This window comes from Mauremys mutica, chromosome 1, assembly GCF_020497125.1.
Source record: "Mauremys mutica isolate MM-2020 ecotype Southern chromosome 1, ASM2049712v1, whole genome shotgun sequence".
In the NCBI taxonomy this organism is placed as follows: domain Eukaryota; kingdom Metazoa; phylum Chordata; order Testudines; family Geoemydidae; genus Mauremys; species Mauremys mutica.
Window position 1 is genome coordinate 65,632,743 of NC_059072.1, and position 11,007 is coordinate 65,643,749.

Here is an 11,007-nt window from a genome sequence, read left to right on the forward strand (position 1 = left end):
TCAGCAAAGTATGCAGGGACTGGCCCATGTGACTCCAGGCTCCATTTTGCTGTAAATTTCCACAGTGAAGACAAAGGGATTCTTACACCTGGAAAAGTCTATATAAGGCTAATGCCACATCTCCATCTTGTCTTCAATCCTGCTTCTGACCTCTGGAAGGACTTTGCTACAAACTGAAGCTCTGCACGAAGGACTGTTGACCCATCCCAGCGGGGGATGTCCCAGAGACTTAATCTGAACCTGCAGTTTACTCCAGCACTGCTGCAAGCCTGAACTAAGAACTTTGCCATTACTGTATGTAATTGATTCCATTTAACCAATTCTATCTCTCATCTCTACCTTTTTCCCTTTGTAAATAAACCTTTAGATTTTAGATTCTAAAGGATTGGCAACAGCGTGATTTGTGGGTAAGATCTGATGTGTATATTGACCTGGGTCTGGGGCTTGGTCCTTTGGGATCGAGGGAACCGTTTTCTTTTATTGGGGTATTGGTTTTCATAACCATTCATCCCCAGGACGAGTGCACTGGTGGTGATGCTGGGAGACTGGAGTGTCTAAGGAAATTGCTTGTGTGACTTGTGGTTAGCCAGTGGGGTGAGACCAAAGTCCTTTTTGTCTGGCTGGTTTGGTTTGCCTTAGAGGTGGAAAAACCCCAGCCTAGGGCTGTGACTGCCCTGTTTAAGCAATTGGTCCTGATTTGGCACTCTCAGTTGGGTCCCGCCAGAATCGCTCCGTCACACTGCCTGAGGATGTTATAATTATCAGAACAGCCAGCATGCCCCAGCTCCAGGGCAGTCTTCTTGTCCGGCTGCCCCAGAGCCATAGACAATGGAAGCCCTGGGGTTTCCTGGTCTGAGGCAAACTGTATGGGGCCCTGTCCCAGAGCTGTGACCCCTGGAAAGCCTAGGCTGATGAGGAACTGTAAGCCTGAGTTCCCTGGGCTTCTGGGTTCATGGTTCCTCACCAGCTTGTCTGGCAGGCTGCTCTGGAGCCAACTAAGCAGGTTTAGAAGCATTCCTGGGTTCTGTTGGATCTTCATTGACATCGAACTGGCTCGGTGAAACAAAAAATTTTTTTCCAACCAATGTTACTCTCACTGACTGCAACTGGAATCATGCATATGCCACAGCTCTGAAATTCATGCCCTTTGGTTTATAGTCACAACAAAGTGACTCAGTAAACCTGGAGACTTGTACCAGTTTTGGAGGAAACAGCTGTTCTCGATTGTACTCATCACAGACATGTATGTGTGCATTAGAAGTGATTTTCATTGAAATAGCTCTGGACTCTAGTCCTGAGAATCCTATGTATGTATTTAACATACACAATACATTGCAATCTCTCTGTCTCTCTCTCTCATTCGGAGTATGTATCATTTCATGGGAGATTACTTAATGAAAAAACCTGCTGCCAGGGAAGCAAATCCAGCTGTAGCAGCTTACTCCCTTGTTTCTTAAAAAACACCAAAAAAAGAAAAAAAAACCCACAGAAGCTTATAGCATAGAAAAAGATCCTGAAACTTGAGTGTCTAGCACTACTTCCCAATGAATTAATATGCCACTATTAGAATTTACAATATTGTCATGCCTAGGATTGGGCCCTTTGTGCTAGATGCTGTATAAACACTTAGAATGACATCGTCCTGAAGAGCTAAAATTCTAATTTCAGACAAGACACAACTGCCTACATTTTGAAAAATGACCAGTGATTTTGGGCACACAACTCAAGACCCCTTAAAGAGGCCTGATTTATCAGAGCGTAAGGGCTCAACCCTGTTTAAGGTGTTTCAGTTTAGCCTTCATTGGTTGGCTGATTTCTGGCAGGCATCATGGTAGAAGTGGGCCTTGTGCAGGGATCTGAAGCATAGTGGCTTTGTGGACTAGCTCAGGGAGGTGGACTAGCTCAGGGAGGTGACAGTGCAGAGCTAAGTTTGGAAACAGCTGTGGGAGAAGTGGACAAACAAGCAAGCCAGGCTGCCATCACTGAGAAGGAGAAAAGAGTGATGGAACGAAAGACCAAAGCAGATAGGTAGGGAGGAGCAGATTTATGAAGGGCCTTGAAGGTGAGGTCTGGAAGCTTGAGCTTGGGAGAGTGGAAAAAGAGGAGGCAGTAGAGATATTCGAAGAGAGGAGTGATAGGCAAGGAAGAAAGGAGAGCTCTAAAAGAGTATGTGCTCAGGAAAGCATTGTCCCCCCATAGCTCACTGCTGTATGGGGGGGCGGGGATTACGCAGGCTACATCATCCCTTATGGTGGTGCAGCTTGCTTCTCCCTGTGCCACTGTGGATGACCAAGGTCATGACTCTACTTCCTCCCTTGTCCCTTTGAGACAATATGTTTTCTCCCAAAGGCACAAGGGAAAGCAGTCTCTAAGCTTCCCAAACCTGAGGACTGTGAATATCAAAGTCTCTTGCCTGGTGAAAGCAGTGGGGAATTGGTTGGAGATCTTTGCATGCTCCACACAACCCTTTGCATCTTTTCTAGGGTCAATCACTATTTAGCCCAAAGTTTGTTACACTACAAAAATAATGGCAAAGATGAAGTTCTGAATTAACTTATTACCTTGCAATGGTACTTGGAATGCTTGCTGTTTACTATGCATGTTTCCCAGGCTGCCTGTTCTTTTTCATGGAAAAATTTGAAATGTTGTGGGTTTGGTATGAATTGGAACAGAACCAAATAAATTTCAAACTATCGAATTTCTCCATGAAACAACTACCTTTCTGTGCCCAGCTCTTAGTGGGAGCCTTGCGTACTCTGAAAAATCAGGCCCTAAATTACCCTGTGGTAACACTTCTTCAGCACAACAAAGTTATCAGTATTTGTACTAAGCCTCTGACACTAGGTGAAATAAAATGTATTTGTCATATATCAGCATAACTGCATAACTTGGGATCATATGGAATAATGGTCCCACTCCCAAGCTGGGAACCTTTCACAAAGAACCATCACACAGGATGAATAAATGTAAAATTATACTTTTATTCAAACATTGTTGTTATTAAATATAGAAATAATAAGGGGATTATTTTTCATTTGAGTAAAATCAAAGTCTTAAATAATATTGTAGTGCAACTATTTGCATATTCACCTGAGATAAAGTACTTGTATGCTACTTATTATATAATAAATATATCTGGCACCTTTTAAATTCTCTAATACAGAGATGAAACGTTAAAAAAATCAGTGGCTCAAAATTCAGACATAATACATGTACAATATATAGTCACACTTCCGGTTAGTCAGCTGGCAATGTTTAGTTGCCTTATCCTTCTAACAATTTCAGGATTTAAAAAAATAGTTAGCATCTATCAGCCATCAAGGCCCCAGTTCAGGAAAGCATTTCAACATATGCTCATCTTTAAGCATGTACTTAAATCCCGTAGAGTTGAGTGGGACTTCAGTATCTGCTTAACTTTAAGGACATTCTTCATTGCTTTCCTGAGATGCTTTTCTGATTCAGTGCCCTTTTCAGCCCAGTTAAATAAATGATCAGTCATAACCATATTAATTTTAGTTATCAAGATAGTACCAGAAGGTCTGTTAAATACAGTATTGGGTCTACATGGTATGTTTATATGAAGTTCACAGGGAATATCAGGTAAACGTTGCACAGCTCTGCATTATCCAGTTAATAAACATATAAAAGATAAACAGGAATTCAATACATATTCATTTCTTATGCAGCAGTAGGAATTATAAATACTTTGTTGGTGTTTCTACAAAATAGATTTCATTATAAATAATGATTGAAAAATAGTTAAATATTAATAAATAGATTTATATAAAAACGGAATAACAAAAGGTATAACTAAGCCTTTCAACATCTACATTTCCTTTTCTGATTTTGGCTCCTTTTTCTCTTTACGTGAGTAGTTGGATGGTCCAGTAGTAGTTTTTGTAAGGTGGGGAAAAGTTCATTAACAGCTTTGCGTTGGATTTTCTTATCATTCATCTGGTTCAAAGGACAAAAGAAATAGTCATTTCAAAAGGTACTGTACCTTTATTAGCATGTGCTATGGTCTAGGCTAGCAGTTCTCAAACTTTGGATTTGGACCCCAAAGTGGGTCGTGACCCCATTTTAATGGGTTCACCGGGGCTGGCATTAGACTTGCTGGGGCCTGGGGCTGAAGCTGAAGTCAGAGCCCCAGTGCCTAGGGCTGAAGTCGAAGCCCTTGAACTTTGGCTTTAGCCCTGGGTGGTGGGGTTCAGGTTAAGGCCCCTCCACCCTGGGTCTGAAGCCCTTGGGCTTTGACCCCCACCTGGGGCAGCAGGGCTCAGACTTTGGCTTTGCCCACTCCCCACCCCCGCCATCTGGGGTGGCGGGGCTCAGGCTTCAACCCCTGTCCTGGAGTTGTGTAGTCATTTGTTGTCAGAAGGGGGCCGCGGTGCAATGAAGTTTGAGAACCCATGGTCTAAGATGTTGTACGGGGCATTACGTGATAGGGCAAAGTAACACATTGATGAAGAATAGCAATAACCCATCAACCAGTTCAGATAAGGAAGAGCAATCTTCTAATGAATTTTGTTGTCCAATTTCCAAGCTGCTTTATGACATGGTACAAGTCAACAGCATTCTATGCAACTGAGCTACTCTGTGGCTCATCATGATATATTAGGATAACGTTTGATTTACTGTGGTATTGGAGGACAAATTATTAAAGCAGAGCCATATACTGATGGCTGTAATTGAAATCAATGGAGTTAAACTGGTATTAACAGTGGAATCTGATACAGAATGTCACTTTTGGAGGCTGTCTTTTAATCCTGCTTGAGGTCCGACTATGAACTGATTACTACTTCCTCAACCCAGTTTAGGAGACAAATGGCTGTTAACTATGTAATAATCTGACGTAAGGTTAAGGTTGTCTGTTACTCTCATTGACTCTATTTTCATTCATTAATTTTTAGATTAAAATGTTTCAGATGTTAAAATGCATCAATTGAGCTACTTTGTGAGCACACATACATAATTTAAAAAAAACACAAATAAAAAACATTAACTAAAAAATTGCCTTGCAGGATATGACTAGATTGTCTTCCCCATAGTGAAAACACTTAAGAACATAAGAACGGCCGTACTGGCTCAGACCAAAGGTCCATCTAGCCCAGTACCTGTCTTCCAACAGTGGCCAATGGCAGATTCCCCAAAGGGAATGAACAGAACAGGTAATCATCAAGTGATCCATGCTCTGTCACCCAGTCCCAGCTTCTGGCAAACAGAGGCTAGGGACACGATTTATGCCCATCCTGGCTAATAACCATTGATGAACCTTTCTTCCATGAATCTGTCTAGCTCCCTTTTGAACTCTGTTATAGTATTGGCCTTCACAACAAGGCAAGGAGTTCCAGAGGTTGACAGTGCGTTGCATGAAAAAATACTTTCTTGTGTTTGGTTTAAACCTGCTACCTATTAATTTCGTTTGGTGGCCTCTTGTTCTTGTATTATGAGAAGGAGTAAATAACACTTCCTTATTTACTTTCTCTATATCACTCATGATTTTATACATCTCTATAATATCACCCCAAGATGAAAAGTCCCAGTCTTATTAATGTCTCCTCATACAGAAGTCGTTCTATACCCTTAATCATTTTTGTTGCCTTTTTCTGAACCTTTTCCAATTCCAATATATCTTTTTTGAGATGGGGTGACCACATCTGCATGCAGTATTCAAGGTGTGGGCGTACCATGGATTTATACAGAGGCAATATGATATTTTCTGTCTTATTATCTATCCCTTTCTTGATGATTCCCAACATTCTGTTCGCTTTTTTGACTGTTGCTGCACATTGAGTGGATGATTTCAAAGAACTATCCACTTAGACAAAAGCCTAGAAGAGTAAAGGGGCCTTAGACTTTGTCCTGAAAGTCAAGAAGCTGAGGCTCTTTGCCGCAAAAGGGGAATGAATTCTAGATTTTTGCCTTCATAAAACAAAAGGAAAAAAAGAAATGTCCTTACCGGAAGTTTTGCCAACTCCATTAGGTCTTTTACTTTTTTGAAGCTTTCAGTTAGGCTGTTGTTCAACGTATGCAGGGCATTGTGTATGTTCTTGACGTGCAATTTACTCGTAGCCGGACCAATATTATCAAACATTTTCAAGTACATGGAAATGATCTGGCTGAGTATGATTTTTTTTTCATTTGCCTGTTAGAAATACAGCACATAAAAGCGTTTAATGAACTTCCATCAACAGCAAAATGTAGAAAATCAAAATGAAGGCCCTCTGATGTGATCAAAGAGTACTCAGGACAGGGGAATGCAAAGATGGCCTAAAGCCTTGATTCTGGGTTGGCTGGGCCTTGAGCTGAGCACCTGGCATAAACTAAAGTATCCTGAGGGCTGTTGTAACTTGTGCCAGCTGCCGCAATCCCAAGGAGCCATTACAGCAGCCCAGTGATCAATGATACATAGGAGCTCCCTGGCTACCCACCTTTTTTCCCAGCCATATCCCCTACACTAGCAGAGAAGGCAGCAGAATGTCATAGGAGCCACTATGTCAGTTCTAAGCTACTAAGGGATCCCAGACTCTGAGGTGATTCTCCTGTGGCCAGTTACTTCGGGTTGAGAGCCACTTTGCACAAGTAGCACAATGCAAAGCAGCTGCACTGGTGCTCAAAATCTGGTTCTAAGAATGTAAGCTTACCTCTGTCCAACTTTTCAGTCTTTCTGTGAAAATAGATCCGCCCTCAGCTACATCTGACTGACTTGAATTCTGGAATGGAACATAGACATGACTTAGGAGACACCAAGATTTACTGAAAAACAAACAGGACCCTCCATTGAAATGGATGGGAGTAATAGTGAAATACATACAAGAATTATTTTTGCTTTACGGATTTTCAGCTGTTATAAGTCTTTCATCTTGGAGGAATTATACAACTACATTCACTAAACTGTCAAGTCCCACTGGTGTTCTGTTAATTGCCCAACAAATGTCATTAGTTGACTTACCTATACCTTTTCCGCCTGCAATTCATTTGATAAGCAACTAGCTACTCACAGTGTGTAGGTAGGTTACTACGTGCTCTTTGTGGATGCTGACATTAACAACTAAAAAATAAATACTAATAGACACAGCAAATTGTTCTTTGAATTGTCTGATCTAGTTTTATCTTCTTTTCTGAGGGATTTAAGGCCAGCAGTGCAAAATCAGTGGGCCTAAACCTTCATTCATTCCTTTCACAGTACTTAGGAAAATCTCCCGTTGACTTTAGCGAAGGAATGGGAATTCATTTACCTTAGTGAAAATTTTGTGTCAGTAAAGATCTCAGTGCAATAGGGTGACCAGACAGCAAGTGTGAAAAATCGGGACCGGGGTGGGGGGTAATAGGAGCCTATATAAGAAAAAGCCCCAAATATCAGGACTGTCCCTATAAAATCGGGACATCTGGTCACCCTACAGTGCAAAGGGCCCATTCAGTGTGATTCTCACATGCGGAGACGACCCGTGCCTGCCGATAGCCGGGGAGCAAAGTGAGGGCAGCTGGCTTCATCAGTGTTAGTGAGCATGATCAGTCCGTGTGAGCATGCTCAGTATATGCCAAGCAGCATATCTGAGGGGGAGGCACGTGGCGCTGCATATGCCTCCCCCCCCCGTATCGTCTCTGCTCACGTGATTCCCATGTTAAGGGTTTGAATGTGGCTTAAGTAGTGCCCATAGGCCTTCCCTGTTTGGGTGAATTGCAAAGAGCCCAGTTCTAGTAGAGGGGAACTGTCATTTCAGAGTCAGAACTCCTGTAATATCAGAGGTCTGTAAAAACTGGGGGAAAGTCCGATATCCCACTCTCAGACTGAGGGATTCAAAGATATTGTGGACTAGAGAGTATTTCGCATAGCTGGAAAACTGGTGTTCTGTATGCTATAGCTCAATGATTGCAGGGTTAGAAAATCCAGAGCTTTAAAAATATTTTTCTAGGGGAAATTTAGTTATTTTTACTAGTCCTGATAAAACATAATCCTAACAATACAGCGTGAATCATTCATTTTTTGTTTGTTCAATAATGTAATTACAGCGACTTCAATGGGATAATTTGCATACTTAAGTGCTTTGCTGGATCAGGGTTACCTGTCAATTTTGAGAAGTGCTGAGCACCTGCAGTGGGCTTGAAGTTCACTTGACTTCAGTGAAAACAGTAAGTGCTCAGCACCTCCCAGGATCTGGCCCTACATAGTCACATATACTATAATAGGAATCTAACATATAATCACAATAATTTTATTATATAAAATCAATATTGCATTTAATCTTCAAGCACTTGACAAAAATTAAACAAACCTTACAACATTCCTTTATGGTTATTACTGTACTCATTCTACTGACAGATAAACACCAAAAATCAGTGGCCGATCTGGAAATGGAAGCCCATGATCCTAGCCCCCAGTTCTTTGCTGTGGCTGCAAGAGCGTTCTGCATCTTTCATTCATTTAAGGAAATGAATTTAAAATGTAAAAAAAACAATTAATGCCCACCCCCATCCTACAGCTTTTACTCCCATTAGTAATCCCAGCTGACTGACTCCTAAGCAATCATACATTTATTAACATAACATTTACACAATCTCTATGAAAAGTGCTAATGTTGCAGATCTAGTATTCTTGCAAACATCATAATCTCAGTGTATGAAAGCAGGATTAATGTAGCAATGTTTCAAAAATACTAAAGAATAAGCACTAGGGGCCACCTTTGAGCAATGTAACAAGAAAAAAGCACCAGATGCATTTGCTAAAGCAAATGATCTCCTTTCATCTCTATCATTTTCATTTGTTCCTGTTTACATTTAACTACTACTTAATCCCCTATCACTGGCAAATGTAACTTTATCACCCTAAAACTAATGATGATCCAAGAGGTTGCATCCTAACTGTTACAAGATTTTCTCATTATGCATTGTTCCATGTAATTGATTGCTAAGGGAACTGGGAGAATGTTCCCCACCATGAAGCAGAAACAGTTGTATCAATTTTCACCAAATAGATTCAAAATACTACATTACTTTAATTAGTTCAGTTGGAGGGATCTGAGTTTTGGTGACAAAGGTGAATAGCACAGAGACATTGTCTAGCATCAAACTATATTCAAATAAACAATTAACTGTAAAAGCAAACCTACACATGTTGTAAAAGGACTATATTACGTTGATTGTCATAAACCAAACTCTAGCCAACTTTCAGTAATATTTAAGGCCAATTGGTGTCTAAAGCATAAGCAGTAAGAGAGGAAGAAGAATGAATTATTAGATGGTTATACTTACAAAGTCAGCTTTGAGTTTTTCTATATCTTCTTCTATTTTAGGAAGAATTGATTGACAAAAGAAACATCCAAAACAAGAGCTGATAGATAGAAGGATGAAGAGATAAATCTGAGGAGTCATTGCTGTGGAGACACTGAAGTAAAAATGCTGAAGTAGTTTCTGAATGTGGCTATCAGGCCTAAAGCAGGGAGTCTACCTTCTAACGGTCAGGTCTGGTATTAGAAGAAAGCCGAATAGTGATCTTCATCTGTCTTGCTGGTGGTATTTATACCTGGGTGTTGAATATTTTTATCTCATCATCAGAATTACGCATTATTCACAAGTTTTAGTAGATGAGATGGTGTTAGATAGGATGTGATGCTCATTGGTTTTATTAATAGGTATGGTTTGTGGGACTTTAGCGTTTAAAGTTTCCTTTAAATGACTAGGTCTCCCATGTGACAGAATATGATGCTCGGTTACGTGTCCAGCCCTGCCACCATTGAGGGATCCCTCGAAAGCATTTTCAACCTGGCACTGGAAATTTTCCAGATGGCTCATCAGCCCCATTTAAAGGTAAAATTTACGTGGTGTGCTGAAAAGTTTCAATGGTTTGTTTGTGGTTGGGAACAAGCAGGAAAGGAAATTCTGGTACAAGTTGGGGAAGTGGAGTCTTACAAAGCGTATATGCTGTGGCTCAGACAAGATTCTTGCAAACCATCAGAAAGCAAAGAAATCATATCATGTGGTTAAGGGGTCAGTTTGACAGTCAAGTCACTTGTCGTGTGCTTTTAAAGTAACCACTTTGATTAATGTTGGACTCTTCAGAGCTCTGAAGAATTTAAGATGATCGTTTCAATGTGATATTTTATGCAACTTAAATAGCCCTTTCTTTAAAGACAGAAATGTTTTCATAATATTTTCTTTTTTCCAGTCTAGCCTCAGTGACTGTAGAAAATGAAATCCTGATACCAATGTGAGGACATATTTTATTAAGTCTTTGACTCTGCAGGCTCTTTCTTTGTGCAAAGCAGGGCCTGCAAGGTTATGCTACAGCACAACTTCAAGTGGAGACTGTGGTTGGGTGCAAGTGAGGTTAAGCTTCACACTGAGCTGTACTTAACTCTCACCCACGTATGACTTTTTGCTTGCACAAAATTAGTATGGCACAAAAGCCCCTGGGCATGGGTGGAGAATGGGCATGTTTAAGGAGACATGGACCTAATCACAGTCCTCCTCAGAAGTGGTGTGCTATGCACTTCTGGCCTTATTCTTGCTTAGAATGGGGTGCACAGTGGGGAAATCTGCTCAATTTTGATTTGCTGGGCTCACACTCATTTTCCATGGCCATTTGTGGGAATGAAGCTTTCTTCAGACAGATGTTCATGTGTAAAGGGATCAAGCTATTTGCAAAATCTGTTTTGTGAAGAAACTGAAACCGTGTCAGGTAGAAGTAGGGTAGCATTCACCTTAGGGAAGGAGCAGGGTAGGCAGTAGAGAGAATGGAGGGATCCTTCTGGAGGGGGATTAGGGAAAAAGAAGAGAGACAGGGTCAAAAGAAGAACCAACTCATCACATGTATGGGATTGCTTCACAGAGGTTACAGAGGAGGAGCTCATTGCAGCCTTTGTAAAATTCAGCCTGAGGTGTTGAGGAGGATTGGATTGACACCTTGGCACTTTGAACTGCCCTGCAGGATCATTGCTGGAGTGAGCTACAGCCCTTGATTAAGTAAAACCATTCCCAGAGAGAAGTTATCAGTGGTTCACAGTCAAG

The 11,007-nt window shown here is 41.0% G+C and overlaps 1 protein-coding gene across 1 annotated transcript; it reads right to left on the minus strand.

Moving 5' to 3' along the window:
• Positions 1-3,729: 3,729 nt before the first annotated feature.
• Positions 3,730-9,372, minus strand: IFNG (interferon gamma). The gene is made up of 4 exons (XM_044995806.1): positions 9,253-9,372; positions 6,645-6,713; positions 5,960-6,145; positions 3,730-3,954 (listed from the first exon to the last, which is right to left on the minus strand). Exons 1-4 carry the CDS (start codon positions 9,370-9,372, stop codon positions 3,820-3,822), a joined length of 510 nt encoding a protein of 169 aa, XP_044851741.1. The 3' UTR covers positions 3,730-3,819.
• Positions 9,373-11,007: the final 1,635 nt, after the last annotated feature.

What these genes read in the sequence shown, in the direction of transcription:
- IFNG (XM_044995806.1), bottom strand. Translation starts at nt 9,372, where the DNA reads ATGACTCCTCAGATTTATCTCTTCATCCTTCTATCTATCAGCTCTTGT. An exon ending in GACTGAAAAGTTGGACAGAG is followed by an intron (nt 6,146 to 6,644) that starts GTAAGCTTACAT and finishes TATTTCTAACAG; the next exon opens with GCAAATGAAAAAAAAATCAT. An exon ending in TGGAGTTGGCAAAACTTCCG is followed by an intron (nt 3,955 to 5,959) that starts GTAAGGACATTT and finishes CCTTTGAACCAG; the next exon opens with ATGAATGATAAGAAAATCCA.